The 27,745-nt window shown below is 52.1% G+C and overlaps 2 protein-coding genes across 2 annotated transcripts in view; both read right to left on the bottom strand.

Annotated features, from left to right (window-relative positions):
• MRPL21 (mitochondrial ribosomal protein L21) overlaps window positions 1-27,745 on the bottom strand; it is a 1,021,966-nt gene that overhangs the window by 848,529 nt on the left and 145,692 nt on the right. The window lies entirely within an intron of this gene.
• On the bottom strand, window positions 4,954-9,354 carry FGF4 (fibroblast growth factor 4). The gene is made up of 3 exons (XM_050758234.1): window positions 8,696-9,354; window positions 7,976-8,079; window positions 4,954-7,436 (listed from the first exon to the last, which is right to left on the bottom strand). The coding sequence occupies exons 1-3, from the start codon at window positions 9,033-9,035 to the stop codon at window positions 7,260-7,262; spliced, it is 621 nt and encodes a 206-aa protein (XP_050614191.1). The 5' UTR covers window positions 9,036-9,354; the 3' UTR covers window positions 4,954-7,259.

Genomic DNA, 27,745 nt, shown 5'->3' with positions numbered 1-27,745 from the left:
TAGGGGAAAAAAGAGTGTATACAGTCAGCGCTCATATCTGTGGGCTTTGCATCCCTCAGATTGAAAACATTTGGAGGGTCAGGCGCGGTGGCTCATGCCTGTAATTCTAGCACTTTGGGAGGCTGAGGTGGGAGGATCACCGGAGGTCAGAGGTTCGAGACCAGCCTGGATAACATGGAGAAACCCCATCTCTAATAAAAATACAAAAATTAGCTGGGCCTGGTGGTGACTGCCTATAGTCCCAGCTACTCAGAAGGCTGAGGCAGGAGAATCTCTTAAACTCAAGAGGCAGAGGTTGCAGTGAGCCGAGATTGCGCCAGGGCAATAGCAAGACTCTGACAAAAGAAAAGAGAAAAAAGTAAGGAAAGAAAGAAAGAAGGAAGGAAGGGAGGGAGGGAGGGAGGGAGGAAGGAAAGAAGGAAGGAAGGAAGGAAGGAAGGAAGGAAGGAAGGAAGGAAGGAAGGAAGGAAGGAAGGAAGGAAGGAAGGAAAGAAAAGAGGCCGGGAACGGTGACTCATGCCTGTAATCCCAGCACTTTGGGAGGCCGAGGTGGGTGGATTACAAGGTCAGGAGATCAAGACCATCCTGGCTAACATGGTGAGACCCTGTCTCTACTAAAAACACAAAAAAATTAGCCAGGCCTGGTGGTGGGCACCTGTAGTCCCAGCTGCTTGGGAGGCTGAGGCAGGAGAATGGCGTGAACCCAGGAGGCGGAGCTTGCAGTGAGCTGAGATTGTGCCACTGCCATCCAGGCTGGGTGACAGAGCAAGACTCCATCTCAAAAAAAAAAAAAAAAAAAAAAAAAAAAAAAAAGAAAAAAGAAAACGTTTGGGGGGAAAAAAAAAGCTGGGTCTGTACTGAACATGTATAGATTACTTTTTCTTGTAATTATTCCCTAAACAGCACAGTATGACAACTATTTACATGGCATTACATTTTATTAGGTATTGTAAATAATCTAGAGGTGATTTAGGGGACCTGGGAGGGCGTGCGTAGGTTATTTGCAAATACTATGCCATTTCATATCAGGGACTTGAGCATTCTCAGATTTTGGTATCCAAGGGAGGTCCTAGAACCAGTCCCCTCAGATACCAAGGGACGCCTGTATAGGGTTCAGTACTATCTGCAGTTTCAGGCATTTGGTGGGGTTTTGGAACCTGTCCCCTGTGGATAAGGAGGGACTACTGTATTATTGTCATTACCTTAAAAGACTTAATTATGGTCTTAATGTCCCAGTCCTTTTCTATCTTCCCATTAATGGGATGATTTTCTAGCCCAGTGCTAGGAGCCACTGTCATGCCGAGAAAAGGCCCTTCCTTAGGGTGTGGCCAGGGTCTTCTCTTGAGAGGCCGGGTCTGGTGGAACCCGCACAGGGCCATTCACCTTGTTTCTGAAGACAGCCCGTTAGGGAGCTGGGTGTGGTGGTTCACGCCTGTAATCCCAGCACTTTGGGAGGCCAAAGCAGGCAGATCACTTGAGGTCCAGAATTCTAGACCAGCCAGGCCAACATGGTGAAACCCCGTCTCTACTAAAAATACAAAAATTAGCTGGGTGTGGTGGCGCGGGCCTGTAGTCCCAGCTACTCAAGAGGCTGAGGCAGGAGAATCATCGCTTGAATCCGGGAGGCGGAGGTCGTAGTGAGCCAAGATCGCGCCACTGCACTCCAGCCTGGTAACAGAGCGAGACTCCATCTCAAAAAAAACAAAAAACAAACAAACAAACAAACAAAAACATACAAACTGTGTATCCCTGGAATTTAATATTTTGAGACGAGGGTGACTGCAGGTAACCGAACTATGGAAAGTGAAACTTTGGATAAGTAAGGTCTAATCTAGCAGATGACAGTCACTGTTTGCTGTGACAGGCACTTTACACGCATCATCTTCTCCGTCCTCACGCCAGACACAGGAGGTGGGAATCATGAGGAGAGGTGAGGCGGGGTCCCCTGGCTCACCCATGGTCATTCAGCGAGGAAGCCGTGGGTCACCCACCTACGAAGCTGTGAGGCTGGCCCCAAACCCTGTACTCAGCCACGGAGACGTGTGTCCCCTAGGCAGCAGGCTGATTTTGAGAAACCCCATATCTTATTTTGACTTTTCACTCCCCATCGCACCAGCCTTGACCAACCTCACACCCAGCCTGAATCCCCATAATCACTTCCTCCTGGGACTCCTCCGCTTCCAACCATCTCATCTCAACCTTCCTCTGCTCCATCCCAGGGCTGTGAGATGGCACAAACTCACTGTAAGGAAAAGCCCAGTCCACACCACGGCCTCCAAGGCTCCAGGAGCTGGCCTCTCTGACTCTGCCTCCTCCCTGCCCATCCCACGGTGCCTTAAACATCCCAGGCCTGCTGCCAGCCCCACACCTTCACAGGGGCTGTTCCCTCTGCCCAGAACAAGCTTCCTCACATGGCACCTTGAAGTCTTTGCTCAGATGTCATCACCTTCACTGCACCCACCCTTACCCCCACCCCTCCCCACCCTGTTCTCTCTCTGTCTTGGCACCATCCACCTTCCCAGGTGACCCGCGTTCCTCATTCACTGTTATCTCCCTCGTTACGATGAGGCTCTAGGTGAGCAGGGATCCTTGTTTCCTTCTCTAATTGTGCCTGGCACAAAGGAGGCACTCAACAAGTATGTAAAGTGAATGAGTGACTTTTTTTTTTTTTTTTTGAGACGGAGTCTCGCTCTGTCGCCGGGGCTGGAGCGCAGTGGCCGGATCTCAGCTCACTGCAAGCTCCGCCTCCCGGGTTTACGCCATTCTCCTGCCTCAGCCTCCTGTGTAGCTGGGACTACAGGCGCCCGCCACCTCGCCCGGCTAGTTTTTTGTATTTTTTTAGTAGAGACGGGGTTTCACCGTGTTCGCCAGGATGGTCTCGATCTCCTGACCTCGTGATCCGCCCGTCTCGGCCTCCCAAAGTGCTGGGATTACAGGCTTGAGCCACCGCGCCCGGCCGAATGAGTGACTTTTTAACCTCTCTTGGGATCTGTCCTTGACTCCCCATCATCCCTCTATGCTAGGAGCTGGAAAGCCAAGATGAAAGCTCAGTTCAGCTGATAGATCTTGCCAACGATGGGCAGACTTTCACCCTAGAAGCTGGATGAGCCATTCCTTGTTTGGCCAGGACAGATGTGGACAGAGACCCACAGGGTTTGCATGCATGAAGGGTTGCAGATCCAGACGGCTGGATCGTCTGGGTTGCAGTCCCATCCTCACCCCAGTGTGAATGGCTGCCAGTAGCAGCAAAGTACCACACACTGCAGGCTAAAACAACAGCAATTGATTATCTCACAGCCCTGGAGGCTACAAGTCTGAGGTCAAGGTGTCCACATCATTGGTTCCTTCTGAGGCTAGGAGGGAACCACTGTCCCAGGCCTCTCGCCTGGCTGTTGGGCATTTGCTGGCACCCCTCAGCAGTCCTTGGCTTGTGGAAGCATCACCCATCTGCCTCCATCTTCACACCACCTTCTCCCTGTGTCTCTTTACATGGCCTCCTTTATAAGAGGGCACCCGTCATAGTGGATTAGGGCCCAACCCCAATAGTCTCATTTTACCCCTATAAAGACCCTATTTCCAAATAAACTCACATGCTGAGGTCCTGGGTGTTAGGACTTCAACATATCCTTTGGAAGAGATCTTTTGGACATAATTCACCCTCTAACATCACCTACGTATTTCTTTGTCGTACCTAGATCATGGGAGTCAAGAAATAAGGACAGAAAAGGACTGGGCTCGGTGGCCCATTCCTGTAATCCCAACACTTTGGGAGGCTGAGGTAGGAGGATCACTTGAGCTCAAAAGTGCGAGATCAGACCGGGCAATAAAGTGAAATCCCATCTCTATAATAATTTTTTTTTTTCTAGAAAGGTAAGAACATAATGCCTTGGAGAGCAAATTAAGTACAATTAAGGGTCTTCTAACCCTGACTGCCTTTTTGCAAAGCAATTGGACATGTCTTACGGGGAGAGGAAACCCCATATTCTAGGTACATTAGATCAGCATTTAGCTTTTTTCAAAGTCATCCACTGCACTCATGAGTACTTCCTAGGAAAGACTAGTTATAAATACTATAATTGTATATAATTGAACTCAAATTTTCACAAAACAGTGTGCACCCCTGTGACTGATACACTCAGATAATTTATATCTATAAGATTTAGTTCCATTTCCTTCTTATAAAACAGTAACTGCTGGCCGGGCATGGTGGCTCACGCCTATAATCCCAGCACTTTGGGAGGCCGAGGCAGACAGATCACCTGAGGTCAGGAGTTAGAGACCAGCCTGGCCAATATAGAAAAACCCCATCTCTACTAAAAATACAAAAATTAGCTGGGCATGGTGGCGGGTGCCTGTAATTCCAGCTACTCGAGAGGCTGAGGCAGGAGAATGGCTTGAACCTGGGAGGCAGAGGTTGCAGTGAGCTGAGATCATGCCATTGCACTCCAGCCTGGGCGACAAGAGTGAGACTCCATCTCAAAAAACAATTAAAAAAAGTAATTAATTAAAAATAAAAGACTAGCTGCAGTTCATTATATTGAGTTTGATACCCACGGATGGTGTCTACTTAGATTTTGAAAACTATTCTCGAGTCTGCCTTCTAATGCCCAGCTCTGGAGCTTCACTGCTCCCCTCAGGGAAGTGCAAATTGCTTTTAGAGAACAGGAGGCCAATGGGAGGGGCACAGAGTTTAGGGCTAGTTACAGTGTGGGAATGGCGGGAATTAGCCCCATCAGGAGAATGAGAATAAACTGCAAGACTCAGTGTCATGGCAAAACTTTGTGACACTCACACCCCCCAGGCTCCTGTTTTCAAGGCTACATTTGTGTGGACACAGCTGGCTAAAATTCGTCTCTCTTGACCCCACCCCCACCCCCACCCCCAGCCATGTGAGGCTCAGGCCTCAAATAGAAAGACCCCTGGAAGACAGGGGGAGGGAACCAGGTCTTGGCATTTCAAGGCACAGTTTTAATAGTTTTTAATTCCTTTCCCCATTGTGTACATCCAGTCCAGTGGCGTCTTTTATACACGATAAACGCTTATCAATGCGCTCGGCATGTCAATGTGCACAGCACATACATCACAACGAGGGTCGGCACCTGTATAAAACTACAGATTCTGAAAACAGTGGCACATACAGGAACCTTGAATCCCCATCGCAGCAATAGGAAAACAATATTTTAAAGGGACAGTTACGTCCTTACAGGCATCACACATGATTTGTTGAAGAAATATCTGTAAGCAGTGGTCAAGGGTGATTAAACCTAAGACATGTTAATTCCTGACAATCTGATTGGGCTCTGAGACAAGAAATCTCATAATAATTTAAGGCATTTAAGACAATCATGGTTTGTCACTAGGTGAATACATTAAAATCCAGAAAGTCCACGGATGATCCCGCCACACCCCTCTCCCGACCCCAAACAGCATGGAGACCTGCAAACAGCGTCTTTCCTCAACACTCCTGGAGCCTAGGGTGTGGTTTAAAATTTAAAAACATTTTATTGCATTGTAGGAACAGCAGTTTAAGATGTGTGGTCCTGTCTCAGTGGCTTTGCAAGTGTCTTCTTTCTTCCAGGCCTTGGTTAAGAATAGTATTTTAAGTCGATGATTTGCATTCGAACAAAGAGTTTTCAAAAGGAATGTGAAAGACAAAAACTCCAATCAGATTTTCCAGTCTTGCTGTCTGTAGACTCCCATAAAGTTAATTCGGGAGACAGTTCAGAAACATCCTAGGAGAGTATTAAAGTCTTGACGAAACATTCGGAGCATTTCTGGTAGCAAGCTAAGGTCATTTTGTATAAACTCTAAAAAGTCATTCATTAAAATTAAATGTTTGCCATCACCTCGGAACTTTTTTTAAACATCACCGACCCTGCCTCTTCCACGGTTGCTTCAACGACAGGGGTTACATTTGTAAAATATATAAAGAAAAATATAAGGTTACTTGGTGACCATATAGTGCATGTAACAGCTGTCTGCAAATATTTTCACCATGATCACCCTTACTAAAAGTAAATCACAGGGTAAAGATAGCTCAAACGTGACAAGGTTCGAATAGGACGCACCGACGCTATCTGCAATCCTTTTTGGCTACATATGGAAAAAAAAAAGCCACTTGGGATGGCATACTCCTGCACCGGGTCTGAGCTTTCTGCAGGTTTCGCCGGGGGTTTCAGGGCTTGTGAGGTAGATGTTAAACGCACTTAAGCAGGGAATGCATCAGAAAGCAGCAGGCTCCTCCACGCAAACACTGCACCAATTGTTTTGTACAATTACAAGGACATTTCACTTAAAAATAATAGCTAGCTCTAGCCCGAAGCTCCCTAAGCACAGGGAAGCCCGTTTTGAGGGGGGTTTGATGGTTTGTTTTAAAAAACATATTCTATCACACCATCAGAAGCATCTGCCATCACAAATTATTTTTTGTCACCAGGGTTTTGTTTGTGATTGCAAACACACCATCTTGTCCATTTCTAGCCTTCCAGTGGGATATCAATTCCTCTCCATGGAATTTATGAAAGAGCTTCGTCCTTTCCCCAATGGTCACAGCGATGGGGGCTGTCGCTGATCCAAAAAAGGCAAACAGGAGTTTATAAAGTTGTCCAAGGGTCTCTCCCATCTGGTAGATCGAGGAAGATTGACTACAGGAAAGTTCAAAGGTCAGTCTGGGCAGATCTAAAAACAGAGTGGCAGCGAGGACGTCGACACCGCACTTTCTGTACCCGAAGTAAACCGATATGTCCCGATTAATAGCAACAGGGCACAAAGGGAGCGGGCCTCTGAGGATGCTCGCAGAGAGCCAAGCCCGGGAGCTCCCTGAACTGGCTTCTGAAGCCTCAGGCAGGCCTTTCCAGACAGAGAGATGCTCCACGCCATACTACAGGGGTTGACATCGGAATCCAATATCACCTTTTTTTTTTTTTTTTTTTTTTTTTTAAACACAGAATAGCAGCACACTCGTGACAACTTTTGACAAGTTAAAGAAATCCAGTGGTAAGATTCTCTGTTGCACCAGAAAAGTCAGAGGTGGTTTTTTGGTTTTGGTTTTGTCTTTTTTTTCCCCCAGAAAATTAAAAAACACACCCGCAGAACTATAAATAATTTGGTGGCAATATATACACATTTAAATAATTAATTTAAATATCTTACACCTACTCTTGCATTAAACTCTTCATCCGAAGAAAGTGCACGAAGGTGGCCCTCGGCACTCCCCTCCGGGGGGCTTCCCGAGGCTGAGGCAAGGGTCCTCCGGAGGGTCACAGCCTGGGGAGGAAGTGGGTGACCTTCATGGTGGGCGACACTCGATTCCCCTTCTTGGTCTTCCCATTCTTGCTCAGGGCGATGAACATGCCCGGGTATTTGTAGGACTCGTAGGCATTATAGTTGTTGGGGAGGAGAATCTCCTTGAACTTGCACTCATCAGTGAAGAAGGGCTGGAGCAAAGCAGGGCAGTGTCAGGGCTGGTGCACCTCTTGGGCAAGGTACCCAGCCTGAGGCCAGGGGTCAGAACTCCCTTCTGTCCCAGACCCCACCCTGGGCTGAGATGTGTCTCCTGCACAGTTAGGGTGTCAAGATCCTCACAGGGTGAGAAGGGGACATGGCCAGCCCACAACAGCTGGTGCTCTCACTACTTGCCCTGCACCTAGCAGCCAGAGAATTCATCCCCTTCGTGTCCAGCCTCAAGCCGGCAGTTCCAACTCTGAGACCCACCACTCTGGATTAGAGAAGAGAAGGGCTCTCAACAGCGCCCTTTCCTCGGGCTGGGAGGGGCCCACTCAGGGATGGCAGGAACCTCATTGTTCCTGCCTTGGGGCTGCTTCCTTTGTCTGGGCAGCCCTGCCGGTCCCGTGACCCGGTGACCCTGCCACCCCTCCAAGACTCAGGCACAGGTGGGGTTGGAGAAGCCACGATCCTGCCAGCCATGTCCGCTGTTCCCCAACTAGGTACCTGGCCAGACCCCTGCGGTACTCACCGAGCCATAGAGCTTGCCCTTGCTGCTCATGGCCACGAAGAACCGGCTGGCCACGCCGAAGATGCTCACCACGCCCCGCTCCACCGGCGAGAGCTCCAGCAGGCCTGGGGGCGGGGCGCAGGTCATTGCGGGGCAGGTGACCCCTGGCCCATTCCGCCCCTCGGCCTGTTCGCCTCCGGGCACCCTATTTCTGGGGTAGGATTGGGGATAAAAGGCCCGGGGTTCCCGGCGCAGCCGCCCCCAAGGGCCTCCGGAGCCCAAGCTGCCCACTAGGGCCTCCGGAGCCCAAGCTTACGCTAGCTCAGATTAGCTTGCCTGCGTAGGGGACCTCCGGCGGCCGCACCCAGTCCCACACCTTCAGAAGCGAGCCCACCCCAGCGGTTCCCCAGCCTGGCCCAGGCCGGGGCGCGTGTCTCGGGCCCCCTGCGGCTGCACCGCGCGCCCTGTGCCCACGGGCGAAGGCGATGGAATTCGGCGCTGGGAGCCCGAGCTTCCGAAGGCGGGAGGCGGGGCCCGGCCTCAGGGGTTGCGCTGGGCTGCCGGAACCAAGAGTGTGCGTCCCCAGCCCCGCGTCAGAAGGCACCGGAGCCCGAGTCCGCCCCGGTTCCCAGGGCCCGCGAGCAGGTGCCCCCCTGAGGCCTCAGCGTGTGACTGAGCGCGTTGGCCGGGGCGGCCGTTGCCCTCCGCCCCCGCCCCTTCGCGCCCGGCCGCGCCACTCACTGTCACGGGTGTCAGCGTGCGCGCCGCCGATGCGGCCGTCGGGGAGCGCCTGAAGGTGGAAGCCGATGCCCACGTTGCAGTAGAGCCGCCGCAGCCGCTTGATGCCCAGCAGGTAGTCGCCGGCGCCGCTCTGGACGGCCGCCTCCTTGGGCTGCGCTGCCACCGGCAGGCGCGCCAACGAGCGCGCCACCAGGCTCTCCCAGCGGCGCTCCAGCTCGGCCTCCAGCGTGCCGTTGGGTGCGGTGGGTGCGGCGGCGCCCCCTCGGCCGGCCCAGGGCGCTAGCAAGGCCAGCAGGACCGCCGGGAGCAGCGCCGCCGCGGCCGTCCCGGGCCCCGACATCCCGGCCCGAGGGCCGTGCGTCCGTCAGGCGGTCCGTGCGCCCGGGAAGCTGGGGGGCAGAGCTGCGCCTGTGGCGGCCCGCGGGAGCGCACAGCCGAGCTCGTGCGGGAATGCGTAGCCGAGTAGGAGCGGGAGGCGAGCGACGGGGCCCCCGGGCGCCGGGCGCTACCCCGGCTGCATGGAGCGGCGAGCCGGGCGTAAAGCGCGCGGCTGGAGCTGGGACCCTGCGGAGCAGTGCGCGCCTCCCTGCGCGCCAGGCCCGCCCGAGGCCGAGCCGCTATATATATAGCCCGGGGCCCCCTCCTACTCGCCCGCTCCCGCGGGGGGCCGTTCGCGTTCGCCTGGGCGCCCGGGGCGCTGTGGCGTTCGCTGCTGGTCGCAGGCCGCCTGCCAATCAGGGCCGGGGGAGGGGAGGAGGCCGGGGACTAGCGCCGCCAGTGCCACCTGGAGGGACCCCGGCCCCCACCCTTGGCTCCGCCCGGCCCACGGACCTGTTCGTCCCGCCCCTTGCGGCTCCTACACTTCTGCTTTTCAGCCAGTTTTGCCTCTTGCACTTTGTCCTGCCTGTCCCAGTCCCCGTCTCCTTCTCTGCTCCGGACCTCTTGGCGCAGCCCTAACTCGGGCACCCTAGGCTCCTAGTGGGCGCAGAAGCCAGCGGCTGCTGCCTGCCCTTCGCCTTTGGGAGGCTCACGGCAACTTGGTTTCTTTGCTGGGGCCTTTGAGGACCGGCCTGGGAAGGAGGGGTGGTTAAGAGCAGTAAGCGACACCGGGGCCTGACTGGGCAAGGGAGGGCCTTTTGGCTACAGGCGGGAGGGAGGCCACCCCCACCCCCTAGGTCTTGGCCCCACAGGCTTGGCGCGTTTCTGGGCTGGAGTTCTGAATACCTAGTGGAGGTCCACCTGAGCCAAAGGGCAAGGTGGCAGAGATGCACCCAGGGAAGCCTGGTCCTGCACCCCCTACACACACGCCCCTCCATGAAAGGACAGGTGGCAGGGCACAGGGCCAGAGGGGATATTCACCATCCCCTCTCCTCTGATTCCACAGCAGAAATATCCATGCACCATAGCCAGAGCCCCCAGTCTAGGGGGGACCCAGGCCAGGCCTCTGGAAGGCTCCCCTCTCTGACTCATGGTTCTACCTCCCACTGTGCCCCTTATGGCCTGATGGGGACGGAGCTAGCTAGATTCAGGCCCACCTAGGTGTGAAAAGCCCTGTTCTTTGTGGTCCCTGAGGAGCCTAGCTGGCCCTTCCGACAGGCCCGCCTAGCCACAGCTGCAAGGGGCTTGGTGCCTACCCCACCTCTCCTATCACCAGCACCTGTGACCAGAGATGTCCCCAGGCCACCTCAGCCTCCTCCACCTCCACTGCATCCCCACAGGGAGATTCCTGGGACCCCTTCAGAACCCTGCTGGGGCCTATTCGTGCCCCTGGAGGGGATCTGGGAGGCTTGAAGGCTCTACTCTGAGGTGCAGAAAGGGGGGCACTTGGGGATCATCAAGTGTCTTTGGCAGTGCCAGAGCCTCAGCTCTGCACCCCTCGAGAGGCTCTTTGTTCCTCCTTGGGCCTGCAGCCTGCCCGGGCAGCACCACCCAGACCCGGGCCTTCCTGGGCTGCAGCTCACAGCTGCTAAGATGCAACCAGGCTGCCTCTGGGTCCCTGGGTCCCCCAGATGAGCCTGCAGATCTGGTGCCAAGAGGACTTCCCTGGCCAGGGTGCAGGGTGAAGGGGACTTAGGGCCCATCCCTCACTTGCTGTGTGGTCTTTCCGTCTCTGGGTCCCTGACTCCCCATTTGCAAAATGACATGGGAGGTGGACTTCCCTCCCTCAGCCTGGGTCCACCCGAACACGCCCTCTGGGGACGTGAGACCCAGGCCTGGAGACCCACCTGTGCCAGCTGACCTGAGCAGAGGGCCTCTGATGTCTTCCCCCTGCTTTTGATAGGACGAGGTTCCTTTCTTCCCAGGACTCCCATGGCAAGCTCAGTTTAGGGCTTCCCAAGGACCTCTCCCTGTCTCTCCTATTTGCTGTGAGTTCAGCAAAGGACCCTGCAGGAGGCTGATATATGTCCCAGAACTACAGGCTCCCCCACACAGGACAGGTGCTTTTGGTGACTGGGGACTGACAGCCAGCAGGGCTTTTGGGAGCTGGAAATTACCAGCAGAACTGATCTGGAATCTGGCTTCCACCTTGCTGCTGGGGGGTCCCTGAGCACACTCTCAACCTCTGCAGGCCCTGGCCTCCTCAAATGTCCAAGGGAGGCAACAAAAGCACAGGTAAGGATGAATTGTGGGTGAAGGATGCACCAGGAAGCACTCACTTATCTGCATCTGATCCCTTTCTGTGCCCCTGGCCCTTGACCCCGCTTCCCACCTGCTTCCCTTCTGCTCCTGTGTTCCCGCCACGCTGACCGCGTCATCTCTCCCCCTTCCCACTGGATGTCCCCTGGCCCCAGATCTTCCTGCCAATGACTTCTCCCATTCAGGTTTGCCTGAATGGAGAAGCCACTCCTTTGGAGTAGCCACTCGGGGGTGCCTTCTGGATCCCCTACCCGGTCCTTCTGGCTGGAGCTTCTTTGAGCTCTTAGAGAACCTTCTGCACTTGTTAGCTGACTCTGCCGCATTTCGATTGTCACCTCCACGGAGCAAGCCTGGATTTGTGTGTTGTTGCCAGTTGTACCTCCAATGCTGGGCACACAGTAGGTGCTCAATAGGTGTTTGTGAGTAAATGGTCGGCTAGGTACACTAGGAGCTCCTCTATCAGCAATCCTCGCTGCAACCTGCCCAATCTGCCACTATGCCCGGGGCAGACACACAGAGGTACCTGCAAAGGCCTCAGGCTGAGCTGCCAGACTCTCATGGGAAGCTCTGCATTGGCTTTTTTTTTTCTTAATGTGAAAGAAATCGTTGGACCGAGGTGACTAATCTTTTCCAGATCTGGTTACTTCTCAGCAGAGGGACAAGGGAATCTATCTATCTATCTATCTATCTATCTATCTATCTATCTATCTATATTTTTTTTTTGAGATAGTGTCTTGCTCCTTTGCCCAGGCTGAAGTGCAGTGGCTCTATCAGAGCTCTACAGCCTCAAACTCTCGGGCTTAAGCAATCCTCCAGCCTCAGTCTCCTGAGTTGCTGGGACTACACACGCAGTGAATTTTTTGTTTTCTTTTTTAGTAGAGACAAGATCTCGCTGTATTGCCCAGGCTGGTCTCCAACTTTTCAGCTCAAGCAATCCTCCCACCTCAGGCTCCCAAAGTACTGGGATTACAGGTGTGAGTCACTGCACCTGGACAGGTGATCTAGAAACAGGACCCTCACTTAGCTTGGACCCAAAGCCCTTCTGCCATGCTTCACCCCAGGATGCCCGCTTTGCCAAGTCCTGGGGTTCGAGGAAGGCTTGGGGCCATGTTGGGCTTCCGGTTGGGTTCAAGTTTAGGCTGTCTCCTTGTTAGTTGTATAACCTTACGCCATTTCACTTCTTAGCATTCTCAGTTTCCCCATCTGTAAAATGGGCATGAACTGATGTCAGCCTTAGCAAGACAGGGTCTGACCCTAGGAAGAGGCTGAGCAAAGTGAGCTGTTTAGACTGTAAGCCCCTTGGGGGTGGTTCAGTATGGGCCTGGTTAACAGTAAATGCTGGGAATTTGTGAAATAAACAAAGCCATGTCATTATCGGGTGGAAGGCTCCCTGTACGTCATCAGCCACTGGAGGGGTAATAAATTGAGGGAGAGGAGCAAAGGCCCAGAAAGCCTCCTAACAGTGACCTTTTTTGACCTCCAAAAACAAAAAAAACCCCAACAATGTAGGATCTTCATGTGGATGGTCCTTCTCCTGTGAAGGAGTGAAGAGGCTTCTCAGACCCACCACCTCAGCTGTTAAGAACTTACTTGGCTTGATAGTAATAATAATAAAAAAGACAGTGCTGCATACAAATCCGCTTCTAGTCCTCAGGGCAAAATGACTGAGCTCAGCCCCGGGCAAGGGCCCAGGCTGTATAAACTTTGTAAATGGCTCAACCACTTTCTCAATTCAACTTCCCTTTCTTGGCTTTAGCAAGACACCCTCACAATGACGTCTTTTGGCAAAAGTCCAGGAGGATGATAAGGCCGGTGGGATAGACCGGTCTACACTGAGCCGAAGCACCCTAAGACAAGTGGCGTGTTTTTCTTTAGGACCTTCAGAACAAGGGGAGATTGAGCCAATTGTTTTTTTAAACTTTTTAAAAAATGGTGTTAATTGGGCACAGTGGCTCACCCCTGTAATCCCAGCACTTTGGGAGGCTGAGGCGGGTGGATTACTTGAGGTCAGGAGTTTGAGACCAGCCTGGCCAACAAGGTGAAACCCCATTTCTACTAAAAATGCAAAATTAGCTGGGCGTAGTGGCACGTACCTGTAATCCCAGCTACTCGGGAGGCTGAGGCAGGAGAATCGCTTGAACCTGGGAGGTGGAGGTTGCAGTGAGCTGAGATGGTGCCACTGCACTCCGGTCTGGGTGCTACAGAGCAAGTCTCTGTCTCAAAAAAGAAAAAAAATAAAGGTGGTAAAATATACATAATACATAACATAAAATTGATGTTGGCCGGGTGCGGTGGCTCAAGCCTGTAATCCCAGCACTTTGGGAGGCCGAGATGGGCGGATCACGAGGTCAGGAGATCGAGAGACGATCCCGGCTAACACGGTGAAACCCCGTCTCTACTAAAAAATACAAAAAAATAGCCGGGCGAGGTGGCGGGCGCCTGTAGTCCCAGCTACTCGGGAGGCTGAGGCAGGAGAATGGCGTAAACCCGGGAGGCGGAGCTTGCAGTGAGCTGAGATCCGGCCACTGCACTCCAGCCTGGGTGACAGAGCAAGACTCCGTCTCAAAAAAAAAAAAAAAAAAAAAATTGATGTTAACCGTTTTTTTGTTGGTTTTTTTTTTTTTTTTTTTTTTTGTTTTTTGAGATGAATCTCACTCTGTCGCCCAGGCTGGGGTGCAGTGGCGTGATCTCGGCTCACTGCAAGCTCCGCCTCCCGGGTGCACGCCATTCTCCTGCCTCAGCCTCTTGAGTAGCTGGGACTACAGGTGCGCACCACCACACCCAGCTAATTTTTTTTTTATTTTTTCTATTTTTAGTAGAGACGGGGTTTTACCGCGTTAGCCAGGATGGTCTCGATCTCCTGACCTCATGATCCACCCGCCTTGGCCTCCCAAAGTGCTGGGATTACAGGGGTGAGCCACTGTGTCTGGCCTGATGTTAAATATTTTTTAAAGACTTTTTTGAGAGCACTTTTAAGTTCACAGCAAAATTGAGAGGAAGGTACAGAGATTTCCCATACACCATCTGTCCCCACGCCCCACCACACTCCAATTTTAGCCATTGTTAAGTGCACGGTTAAGTGGCATTAAGGACACACACATTTTAGTGCAACCATCACCACCATCCATCTCCAGATGGTTTTCATCTTCCCAAACTGAAACTCCTGCCCATTAAACACTCGCTCCCCATTCTGACCCCTAGCCCTGGCACCCGCCATCTTCGCTTTCTGTCTCTAGGAATTTGATTACTTAGGGATCTCATGAGTGGAATGATACAATGTTTGTTCTTTTTGTGTCTGGCTGATTTCACTTAGCGTAATATCATCAAGATTCACCCACGACGTAGCATGTGTCAGAATTTGCTTTCTTTTTTTCTTTTTTTTGAGTCTGAATAATATTCCAGGTATGGATGGACCGCATTTTATTTATTTACTTATCTGTCAGTGGTCCCTGAGCTGCTCCCACCTTTTGGCTGCTGTGGACGATGCTGCTGTGAACCCGGGTGTGCAAATATCTGCTTGAGTTCCTGCTTTCATTTCTTGAGGGGATATACCCAGAAATGGAATTGCTGGAAGAGGTGATACTTCTATGTTTAAGTTTTTGAGAAACTGCTATACTGTTTTGCATGTTTTTGTTTTGTTTTGTTTTGTTGTTGCTGTTGTTTTCAAGTTACCTTGATCCTAGGGCATTAAAGAGACAGCAGGTCACTCCTTGGCTCGTAGCGAAGTCTTACCCAGTTCTGTGTCCAGGGGAGTTTCCTCTCTCTCGTTATTCTGCCCTGTTTCTCTTCTCCTCTGAAGGTGGCCCAGCCAGGTCTGGGCAACAGGCTTTGGGGGCAGTTTCAATGACTGCGAATCAATAAAACCAGCTGACTCCCTGTGCACATGCGTGCAGATCTTTTGCACATATCAGATAGGCAACCCTGGGAGGATGGAAGACAAACCGTGCCTCAGTTTCCTCATCTGTAAAATGTGGAAGATCAGAGTTCTCGCCTCAGGGGGCTTCTGGAATAGTTACATGAGAGAATGTGGGTTCAGCCCTTAGAACAGGCAGGCACACGGCGATGTGTGCCCGCAGGCATCACTGGTTGAGCCGTGTGACTGCCCAGCTTGGGCATGGATCTGGGGAGCCAGGTCCTGGCCTCTCTCGCTCACCGAGGGAATGTGGGTGATTTGCTGAGCCTCTCAGGACAATGATGTGTGCCTTCATTGCTTGCTAGGGAATTAGAAGAATTAGACATGTAAAGTGCACGGTGTCTTATCCAGGGCTGTGGGCTGGCGTGATTGCCAGCACCTCTCCAGATAAAAGTCATCACTGCCACGTTCATCAGGTGCTGGCAAGGAGCGGACTTGGTGCAGGGTGGGGCTGCTTTGCAAGGCTGATCGTCTTTTCTTCTCACCCAGCCCTGTAGGGTGTGGCTGTGCTGGTCATCACCATTTTACAGAAGAATTAACCCAGGCTCAAAGCCTCTGAGCAGCTCACTCAAGGTCACGGAACTAGCAAAGAGCTAAGCCAAAACTCACACTTCAGCTGTGGGCGCCAAAGTCAGGCCCCTGACCACGCTGCTGCTGCCTCAGTTTCCCCTGCAGCAAAATGGAGCTTGTGATCTGGACCTTGTCTGCCTCACAGGGATGTCGGGGGTTCGAACTGTGCAGGTGAAACTCTTCTGTCAGCTCCAGAGTGGGGCTTAAGCTCCATGAGTTGATATCACAACCCCAATTGATTTGTTCATTTGGAGGATCACAAAACAGATCACCAAGCCTCCAAATCCCTGCAGTCTCGTTAGTATTTCAAATAAAAAGTGGTCAGAGCCGGAAGGGACTCACCCAAGGGCTGCTAAAATGACCCACTGCTTGCACAGAAGACAGTGGAAGGCCAAGAGGAAAAGGGCTCCCCCATGTTACCTAGGGACCCACTCATGCAGGGGCTGCTAAAATGACCCTCTCCTTTCACAGACGACAGTGGAAGGCCAGAGAAGGAAAAGACATTTCCCCTGTTACCTAAGGACCCACCTTTCCTGCTCAGGGGTCCGGCACCCCATCATCCGAGTGGGCCTTTATGGAGTGCCCACTCAGGAGACTCACAGGGTCTAGGGACAGGGTCATTTCAACCAAGACCTAAAGAAAGGGTGAATACGAGCCAGCCAAGGTGGAAGAGTGGGAGTTCCCGGAAGCCAGTGTGTGGAAGCTGAGTGGGTGCATGAGGTCGGAGGGGTGGGCAGGACTCTGTGGACCCAGGAAGGGTTTTGGATCCCGTTGAGGGGTGCTGAAAGCCAGGGTGCCATGGACTCAGCTCACCCCATGGAGCATGCCAGGGAATCCTTGAGGTCACAGCCTTCCCCAGCAGAAGGGGCACCCCACAGGCCTGGTGGGCTGACCCTCAGGGTGGTGGGGGTGCACTCCTCCCCACTTGCTTCTTCCCTTTCCTCCTGCTCAGGGTCTCCCAGCAACATGGAAGAGAGGCCCACTCTCCTCCCCAACACCACGGCTGGGCGTGGGATTCCGCCTGTCTCCCTGAGAGAAGACGGGAAATACCAGTGGGAAGCAGAGAGGCTCCCCGTTCCCCGGGTTTCAGACCACAGGCCCCTCAAGGGAAGCATCCTGGTAGGGAGGAGATGGAAGAAAAGTTCTATTCAGTCTTGGCAACTGTACCCTCCCTTCCCCCTCCCTCTCCCTGGATGGACTCGAGGCCTGGGGAAGGCCTGACCACCCAGCCCTGGCTGTGTGAGACATCCATGCCCGAGGTGGGTTCCTTCTCTTTCCCCGTCTCTCCCTCCAGGACGGCAAAGCCGGGTTCCATCCCACCCCCTGGGAGAGGTGTTGCCTGAGGACTAGATCTAGGGGGGACCCTAGGAAAGGTGTCTATGGTGGCACCTGGATGGGAACATTCTGGAATCTTGCCATTGGGATTGAGAGGGATGCTCAAGTGATCATAGCACAGAAACTAGAGTGAAGCTTTGGGGCCCGCCCTCCCCTATCAGGGAGGAGTCCCCTGTTCACACAAAAGTCACGTCTCCTTTGCTCTCAGGCAGTTCTGAACTTGGTGTTATAACTTATGTGGGTTCGTAAATCTGGATCACTGAGGTCAGGATGCACCCACCCCATCACTCAAATTTGGATTTAGATTGACCTCAGTCTGAAAAGCATTACTTGATTCTTGGGACATGTGTGTGTTTCTTTGTCCAAGGAAATAGGAGATCAGATGGGAGGACTTCAGCAGGGACAAGGGCTCAGAGGAATGAGGGTAATCTCTAGTACATTTCAAATATTAATGATTTAAAATACTCTTACTGTTTTTTGTCATTCTAGTTTTTTTTTTGAGGGCGGACAGGGTCCCGCTGTGTTCCAGGCTGGAGTTCAGTGAAACAATCACGGCTCACTGAAGCCTCAAACTTCCAGGCTCAAGGGTTCCTCCCACCTCAGTCTCCCAAGTAGCTGGGGCTACAGGTGCACGCCACCATGCCTGTCTAATTTCGTTTTATTTTTTTGTAGAGACAGTGTCTCACCGTGTTGCCCAGGCTAGTGTGGCACTCCTGGACACAAGCAATCCTCCACTGCAGCTTCCCGAAGTGCTGGGATTACAGGCATGAGTCACTGCCCTGGGCCTTCTGTTACTTTTAATTAATTAATTAATTTTCTGGGGAAACACAGTTTTACTCTGCCACCCAGGCTGGAGTGCAGGGGTGCGATCTTGGCTCACTGCAACCTCTGCCTCTCAGGTTCAAGCAATTGTCCTGCCTCAACCTCCTGAGTAGCTGGGATTACAGGCGTTCACCACCATGTCCGGCTAATTTTTGTACTTTTAGTAGAGAGGGTTTCACCATGTTGGTCAGGCTTGTCTCGAACTCCTGGCCTCAAGTGATCCACCCGCCTTGGCCTCCCAAAATGTTGGGATTATAGGCGTGAGCCACCACGCCCAGCCTCTTCTGTTACTTTTAAAAATGTGTGCAATGGAGTCTACAGCCACACCAGTTTGACATCTGCCATCTTTTATTTTAGAAAAAAATACTTGAATAAGCTTTACTCCAGCAGACAGAAATTATAAACCCTCACCCATTATCTTTATATTTGTATTTTCATTCTGTTTCTCACATCAATTTCACCCAAATATTCAAGGGTAATTTTAACCTCAAAAGTTTTTTATTGATCATTTTATTATTATTCTTTTTTTTTCTTCTTCTTTTTGAGATGGAGTCTTGCTCTGTTGCCCCGGCTAGAGTGCAGTGGCACGATCTCGGCTCACTGCAACCTCCGGCTTCCGGGTTCAAGCGATTCTTCTGCCTCAGCCTCCCAAGTAACTGGGATTACAGACGTGCAGGTGTACCACCACGCAGGGCTAATTTTTGTATTTTTAGTAGCGACGGGTTTTCACCATGTTGGCCAGGCTGGGCTCAAACTCCTGACCTCAAGTGATCCACCCGCCGTGGCCTCCCAAAGTGCTGGGACTATAGGCATGAGCTACAGCACCTGGCTGCTCACTCTATCATTATTCTCTGCAATAAATGAAATATTTAAAAAACTTATTTCCTAGGCCGGGCGCAGTGGCTCATGCCTGTAATCCCAGCACTTTGGGAGGCCGAGGCGGGTAGATTGCCTGAGGTTGGGAGTTCAAGACCAGCCTGGCCAACATGGTGAAACCCTGTCTCTACTAAAAATATAAAAATTAGCGTGCCCCTGTGATCCCAGCTACTTGGGAGGCTGAGGCAAGAGAATCACTTGAACCCAGGAGGCGGAGGTCGCAGTGAGCTGAGATCACACCACTGCACTCCAGCTCGGGTGACAGAGCGAGACTTCATCTCAAAACAAACAAACAAACAAACAAACAAATTTCTTATGACTGTTAGCATTAAATGGTTTTGTTCTGGGTTTTACTTTAAACAATTTTTACTAATATATAGTTAATCAAAATGCCGTGAATGTAATATCACATAATTGATAAAGAGTACACATAAAATTGTCGTAGAAATGAACCTTTTCATGTGACCTAGGGCAGGGTTAAAAATAATTCCCTATGACCATTACTTATTGCTAGAATAATATGGGGTCTGGCCTCAATTTCATTCACATTTTCCATTTCTGTCGATGGCAAAGCCAAGAAGCCTTGTCCTCAGGTAGAAGAGGCAGAATTTAAGTTTTGTTATGGTGAGGTCACTCAAGGGTTTGAACACTTGCCAAGGTATACACTCGAAATCACCTGGTTTCTATCAAAAAATGCTGTCTCCTGCTCTATCTGCTGACACCTTCAGCAGCTCGCTTTCTTTTTTTTTTTTTTTTTTTATTCTTTGAGACAGGATCTCCCTCTGTACCCAGGCTGGAGTACAGTGGCACAATCTCCCCTCACTTCAGCCTAAACCACCCCAGCTCAAGCGATCCTCCTACCTCAGCTTCCCAAGAAGCTGGGACTATAGGCATGTGCCACTACGCCCAGTTAAATTTTTTTTTTTTTGGTAGATTTGGGATCTCACTGTGTTGCCTAGGCTGGTTGGCAGTTCCTCTCTTAATTCCTTGACAGCAAAGACTCACCAGTCATTGGAACTGCACTTTCTCAACTTCAGGAAATTTTCTCTAAAGGTTTTCTTTGTTTGTTTTGAGACAGTCTCACTCTGTCACCCAGGCTGGAGTGCAGTGGTGCAATCTCAGCTCACTGCAACCTCTGCCGCCCAGGTTCAAGGGATTCTTCTGCCTCAGCCTCCCAAGTAGCTGGGATTACAGGCGCCTGCTACCATGCCTAGTTAATTTTTGTGGTTTTAATGGAGATAGGGTTTCACCATCTTGGCCAGGCTTGTCTCAAACTCCTGACCTTGTGATCCACCTGCCTTGGCCTCCCAAAGTGCTGGGATTACAGGTGTGAGCCACCACGCCCGGCCCAAAGGTCTTTTTTTTACCAAGACCTATTAAAGAACAATTAATTATACCAGTTACTCTTTTACTTGGAGGAGACTTATTAAACCTGATATAATGAAAATGGGGGAGACTGGGAATGAAACTTTTGCTAATTTCAACATGGCTTTGCCAGTACTATAGTGATACAAAAGCTTCCAATGCATTGCGGGTTTATATCTATTTCTTTCTGAACCTTGCAGCTTCAGACACAACCTATACAACACATAGATAGCTTTCCCCGTATAGCCACAGAATCAGTAAAGCCAGTCTTCTCAGTGAAAGAGCCATGTCCCACTTACCATTGGAAGACCTCTGACTGTATTTTCCAATTCAAACAAGCGAGTTAATCTGCATCTCCAGAGTATACCCCCTGCTTCTGATTTCTGACCCTTTGAGGTAGGAGGAGATGCAGCGATGAAGAGAAAGGGCCAGATCCTTGCCTGGAGCTGGGCACCTGGCGACCTCCAGGCGCACCAGGATTTTTGCCTCCTTTCCTGGGCCTCTTTTTCCGGCCTGTGGCCTTGGGACCACAAGTAGTCCAGGACGACTTTGAACATGGTCCAACACAAATTCATAGACTTTGTTAAAACATTTTGAGATTTTTTTTTTTGCTTTTTTTTTTTTTTTTTTTTTTTTTTTTGCTTATCAGTTATCATTATTGTTAGTGCATTTGATGTGTGGCCCAAGACAATTCTTCCAATGTAGCCCAGGGAAGCCAAAAGATTGGACACCCAGCCGGGATCAGTGGCTGGGATCGGTGGCCCAGCACTTTGGGAGGTGGGCGGATCACCTGAGGTCAGGAGTTCGAAACTAGCCTGGGCAACATGGTGAAACCCTGTCTTTACTAAAAATACAAAAATTAGCTGGGTGTGGTGGCAAGCTCCTGCACTCCCAGTTACTCAGGAGGCTGAGGGAGGGAGAATCGCTTGAATGCGGGAGGCAGAGGTTGCAGTGAACTGAGATCGTGCCATTGCACTCCAGCCTGAGCGACAAGAGCGAAACACTGTTTCAAAAATTAAATAAATAGGCTCATGCCTGTAATCCTAGCACTTTGGGAGGCCAAGGTGGGAGGATCACCTGAGGTCTGGAGTTCTAGACCAGCCTGACCAGCACGGAGAAACCCCGTCTCTACTGAAAATACAAAATTAGCTGGGCGTGATGTCCCATGCCTGTAATCCCAGTTACTCGGGAGGCTGAGGCAGGAGAATCACTTGAACCTGGGAGTTGGAGGTTGGGGTGAGCCGAGATCACGCCATTGCACTCTGGCCTGGGCAAAAAGAGCAAAACTCTATCTAAGAAAGAAAGAAAGAAAGAAAGAAAGAAAGAGAGAGAGAGAGAGAGAGGAAGGAAGGAAGGAAGGAAGGAAGGAAGGAGAAAGAAGGAAAGAAAGAAAGAAAGAAAGAAAGAAAGAAAGAAAGAAAGAAAGAAAGAAAGAAAGAAAGAAAGAAAGAAAGAAAGAAAGAAAGAAAGAAAGAAAGAAAGAAAGAAAGATTGGGCACCTCTGCTCTGATGCATCTTTGTCAAGGGCACACAGGTGATTGAAAGAAATAGGCCTCTGGCCCTTCACTCCCAAGGCAGGCCAAACAGGTAGCCACTCCTGCCGCCACCCTGCACCCTCCCGGGGCTGCTTTCAGGCCTGGGAGAGCTGGAAGGAGTGTCGGCTGCTGGTCCTCATTGCAGCTTTGTTTGGTGCCCTGAGGCTCCAGCACCTAAGAAGCGCTCCTTTCTTTTGTAAAGTGAGAGAAAGAGGCTGTGAAAGGGAAGGTGGGGAAAGGGAACCAGGGCTAGGTGCTCTGTTCCTCCCATTCACCAGGCAGGAGGAAGTGGGGGCTCCAGCTGCGGGTGTGGCCTTTGGGATGGAGCAGAGACGCTTCAGAGAACTATTCCTTCCCCTATGTGCCCATCAGACCTCAGCTCAACCTTGACCTTTCTGGGAAGCTTTGCCTGACTTTTCAAGTCCAGTCACCCATCACAAGGTGACCACAGGCCAGTCCAAACTGGGCCTTTTCAGAGAGAAAGGAAGTGCCCCTCACTATTGCCCTGGGGTGAGGGGTACACCCCTGCACGGTTCGGGACAAGCAGGACTGGAGCCACCTGACCTGTTCCACTCTCACCACCAAGCACCCTGAACTCGAGGGCAGCCTGCATGGCCAGCTCATGCTCTCGGAGCGCACCAGGAGGGCTCCGGGAACTCACCTGTGCCTGGATACTGTGCCTGGACATCTGCAGGACTGGGGCCTCGACTCACCCTGTGACCAGCTGTGCACAAAACGGCTGATGTTCTGTCTCCGAGGCTGGCGGTGTAAAGAGCTGCATTTGACCCTGAGGGACCCACAGGATGGGGTGGATCATAGCATGATCCAGCAATGCTGGGTAGAGGGCGAGGGTGCAGGGAAGACAGCCCAGCCCTTGGACATGGTGACCCCCATCAGCCTGCCAGTGGAAACCCCGTTTCCCATTCATTCACCAACCCCAAGAGGTGGGTGGGGATGATCCATCTCAATTTACCAGTAAAGAAACTGAGGCCTAGAGAGGAGCTGACATCCCCAAGCATATGTGACAGGTACCAAGTGGTATCTTAAAGTCAGCGTGGGCAAAGGAAAACCTCAATGAGTCAGTGTCCTGGAAAATTCCTTCCAGAAGCCAATTCCCAGCAGGTGCCAGAGGCATTTTGCCCTCCAGGGTTGGCTTTTCTTCTGGATGGGATGAAGCAGGCAGCTTACCCTTAGGGACCACGCTGGATAAAAAGTGCTCTCTGCACTGCAGGCTAATCTATTGTGGGGAGGCCAAGCTGAGCCCTGCCTAGGGGAGCAAGGGCTCCCTCACCCCCTCTCCTATCCCCACCCCAGGGCTCAGGGAACAACAGGTGGAGTCACCCATGTTAGTAAATTAGTATTTCCCCACCTGCCATGGTCATTATGATTGCTGCCATTGGATTGGGGGAGTTCACGGGCTCATTGCAGACTCCGAGGCCTGTAAGGACCACCTGGCTCTCCCTCACTCTGGGTGAGACCTTGGGCAGATTCTGACCCTCAGTCTTCCCATTTGTAAAGTGGGCAATCTTAGTACTCACTCACATCTTAGGGCAGTGGGGTGGCGGCTGATGTTAGGTGAGCTCACGCCTAAAAGAGCAGGCGTCCATTCTGGTCTGCTCTCCCAAGCCAGTCCTGCATCTCTCCATCAGCCTGCGGGGCTTCCCACCTCTTCGAGGCCAGGGATGCAGGGTCCTAGCAGGCAGCCAAGGGCCATTCCTGGGCCTCTGGCCTCGGTGACAAGAGGCCTTTTTCTGCCTCTGCCGCCTGCTCCCTGACATCCCACGCGCCTGCCTCTAAGCCTGAGATGCGGCTTCTAAGCCGGGGCAGACCCAGCCTGCTATTCTGGGGTTTTCTTTCAACTATTTTGGCAAAGACCAAATGGCAGCCTCCTTTAAAATAGCTGCTGCAGGCCTGGGGTCGTTCCCTGAGAACCAGGTCAGGCCAGGCCCGCACTTCTTCCTAGCAGCCCATTCAAGTTAAATACGGCCCCTGGCATCTGCAGCTTCGAGGAGGGCTCAGCTGAAATTCCGACGGGCAAACACCAAAATAAAACGTGGCTGGCCCTCCGAGGTGCCTGCGGCTTCTCAGTTCCACAGACGTGCTTACGTTTTCCATGAAATCACAGGGCTGGTCTCAGGAGGTGCTGAGAGTACCCAGCTGAATGAGGAGCAGTGACCGGCCCCCCGGTGAGTCACTCCATGGAGACTGCTTGGAAATGTGGGAGCCCAGGAACCCCTCACTGCAGTCGAATTCCCTGGGAGGCTGCAGCTCCCAGATAAATGAATTCGCCTCCCCTTGATTTCCAGGCCCAGATGCTGCTGGCTTTGCTCACCTAAATTTTGGGGGGAGGGGGGCCTTTAATAGAATATATACATAATAACTGAGTAAACTTTTTATTTATTTATTTTTTTGAGACGGATTTTCAATCTTTTTGCCCAGGCTAGAGTGCAGTAGCGGGATCTCTGCTCACTGCAACCTCCGCCTCCCAGGTTCAAGCGATTCTCCTGCCTCAGCCTCCCTAAGTAGCTGGGATTACAGGCGCGCGCCACCATGCCCAGCTAATTTTTTGTATTTTTAGTAGAAATGAGGCTTCACCACGTTAGCCAAGCTGGTCTCGAATTCCTGACCCAAGGTGATCCGCCAGCCTCAGCCTCCCAAAGTGCTAGGATGACAGGCGTGAGTCGCCACATCCTGGAGGAAACTTTTTTTTTTGAAAAAAACCAAGCAGAGCCGGGTGTGGTGGCTCACGTCTGTCATCCCAGCGCTTTGGGAGGCCAAGGTGGGTGGATCACTTGAAGTCAGGAGTTCGAGACCAGCCTGACCAACATAGTGAAACCCTGTCTCTATTAAACATACAAGAATTAGCTGAGCATGGTGGCATGCGCCTGTGGTCCTAGTTATTTGGGAGGCTGAGGCACGAGAATCACTTGAACCCCAGAGGCAGAGGTTGCTGTGAGCCGAGATGACACTGCTGCCTGTCAGCGTGGGCAACAGAGTAAGATTACGTCAAAAAAAAAAAAAAAAAAAAAAAAAAAAAAAGAAGCAAGCAGAAAGGGCTCCCACGGATAAAGCAATGCCACTTCAAATTCTACTAAAGAGATGGCACCATGCTCCAAAGACAGCAAACTGCCAAGTGACTCGGGTGTGTGTGTCTTACGCCTGGCTCTGGACTGCCTCCTCCACGTTCCCACCTTGGGAAGCCAATCTCTGGACAAGTGCTCCTCAGTGCCTCAGCTGGGCCCCAGCATCAGGGCAACAATACGTAGAGCCGTGAACCCTCCAGAGCGATAGGAGCAGAAGCCTAGTGGGTGTACGAGGCCTAGGAGCCAGCCTCGCGTGGGGGCGCCCCCCCTGCAAAGCCACTCTGGGGCTGTGAGCTCGAGACTGCATCGCCTCCCTCTTACTGACCCTGTGATGGCATCAGGCCTAGTGTCTAGGGAGTCCCTTGCCCACTTTGAATCCTGGCGAGTCATTCAACAAATGTTGGCTGCACTTCCGTGGGTGCGCGTTTGGCTCCAGGCATTGCGGACACAGCAGATATGCCACCATGCGCACCGTGGGGAAGCTGACATCCCGGGGAGAAGCAGACAAAGAGCTAGGACTTACCTGTAGGGTGAGGATTACGGAAGAGGAAGAGAGGGTTCTACAGGTAGGGTCTGATGGAGGCCAGTAGCCACTGACCTAATCTAAGGGCCAGGGAGGTGTCCTCCAGGAAGTGACATCTGGTCGACCTAGAGCTGGGCTTGAGCAGTCACAGTGCTTCCGGGCAGGAAGCACAGCATGGGCAAAGGCCTGGAGGAGACACGGGCAGCCTTGCTGAGGGAACCCCAGGCAGCAGCCCTGGGGGCTGAATCCAAGAGGCTGCAAGCTAGCAGGGCTTTAAAAAGGCTGGCTCGGCTGGGCTTGGGTGGGGGCTCAGTCAGCTTTGTGTTAAAAGCAGAGCTTTCTGGTTGCGGCAAGCACCTCCCAGGCGACCAGAGGTATGAGTCGCTGGCAAAAATTCTTCTTGAAACTAGCCACTGGTGCCAAGAAATGGAGAATCACGTTATGTACATCAACCAGAAAGATAGCAGAGACTCGGGTACAATGAGCCACAGGGAAGTGAACCTGGTAGTTCAGGGCAAGCCGTTTTAAGAGGCTCACAAACAACCTGGGAGCAGGATCTGGACGCGCTTGTGCATTCCTCCTCTCATCTTTTCCTGTAGTCCCACCCATCCCAGTTGGCCAGCATGACTTTTTGGTAACTCATTTTCACAGAATCTTTCCAAAGCAGACAACGTTTCCATGAGAACACCAGCTCTGTCTTGGAGGTTTGTATTTCATCGGTGAGTTTTAGGATTCATTGAATTTCCTGGTTGCTGTTACGAGTACAGTGGGCCCGGGCCGAATTGGGAACAAATCAGGCCGACTGCTGCAGGCCCAGGAATGAGGGTGAGCATCTGGGCCCTGGCCTTTAGTGGCCAAGGACGTGGGCCAGCGCGTCAGCAGGAGTGAGGGTCATTAGGCTGGTGAGCCTGTGTGGCAGAAGGTCAATGGAGTCTCGGTTGCCTGACAGAGGCCGCTCTGGGTGCTGTACGACATTGTGAGCTGGTTTGCTGCATTTCTAGAAGCAACCACATGGCCTCCTTGGTGGGAGACCTCTGAGGAGCTCCACTTTGCTCATCGCTTGCTGTGTGACCATAGGCAAGTTACTCACCTTCTCTGAGCCTCACTTCCTCCTTCCCTTGCAGTGAGGCCTCAACAAGAATGTGGACAAGGGAGGCAGAGTCCTGTGCATGGGCTGGTGGCATGATCTGATCTCTATCTACCTGGCACCTTTTGGAGCCGGTGAGCATTTGTGGGCAGCAGGTCCTGCCCTGGGTCACAGCAGAGGGGCCCCCCAGGACCCGTGGGGATCCCTCTTCAGCACAGATGCGTGTGCTTTGGATTGGGGGTGAGCAGCCTCTTTGATATCCTCTGTCTCGCCCCTGGCCCCTAATTGTACAACTCTACTTCCCAGGACGCGGGGCCTGGGTGGAGGCGGGAGGGGCCTAGGACAGCCATCAAGTCAGCCTGTTGTCGGGGGTGCGGGGGCCGGAGCCAGAGGATGTTTGGTTTCCCACGAGCCATTGTAGTCCCAGGGGAAGGGGCTGTTGGGCTCTGGGGATGTGGACACGCCAGAAGCAGTGACCGTGGCACCCCGAAGGGGCCCACACTCCGTCCATCTTGATCACCCAGGCCAGGAATGTGGTGGCAGAAAGGCTCCTGAGATGAAGGCCCTGATAGGTCCTGGGGCGGGGGCGGGGGGGTCTTCCTCTTACAAAGGATGTGGGTCACGGTGAGTGGTCTTGCCACAATGTGGGAGGACAGGCAACTCGAGGTGACTCCTGAGAGATGCTCCAGAGGCAATCCGATCCCATTGCTGCCTCCTTCACCCTCCATGGCTCCCCAGTGCTGGATTAGAAGGTCTGATGGCTTTGGCTAGACTCTGGCTGCCTCTGCACAGTGCCCCACCCACCAGGACCATCTGGTCACGCTCCACTCCTCAGATTCCATTTCTTCTACGCGCCCCCTGCAAAGGCTGTCCCCACCTCCTCTGATGCCACCATTTCAAAGGCATCTCATCTTTGAAAAGCTGCCTGGCTCTCGTGCTCCAGGGCCCAGCAGGGCCACCCCCATCAGTGCCACCCCCATCAGCGCTCTACTCCAGCAGGCAGTAATGCTGGTCTGTGGTCTGCTTCTGCCATGACATCCCAGCTCTTCAGTGTAGGGCCTGCCTGGCACAGCCAAGGCCTCCATACATGTTTATTTGCTGAATTGATAGATGGATGAATGAATCATCCTGCAAATATAACTTTTTCCCACTTAATAAATATACTCTGCCATTTTCCCACAATATTACATGATCTTTGTAAACATTGTGACTTCTGTTAAGAAGGCGGATATAATAGGCCATGGCTTATTTAACCACTCTGCTCTGTTTCTAATATTAGATGGTTTCCAAGTTTATTTCTGTTA

The sequence above is a fragment of the Macaca thibetana genome, chromosome 14 (assembly GCF_024542745.1).
Source record: "Macaca thibetana thibetana isolate TM-01 chromosome 14, ASM2454274v1, whole genome shotgun sequence".
NCBI lineage: Eukaryota > Metazoa > Chordata > Mammalia > Primates > Cercopithecidae > Macaca > Macaca thibetana.
Note: the sequence above shows the minus strand (reverse complement) of the source record. Positions and strands in the feature narration are given on the sequence as shown.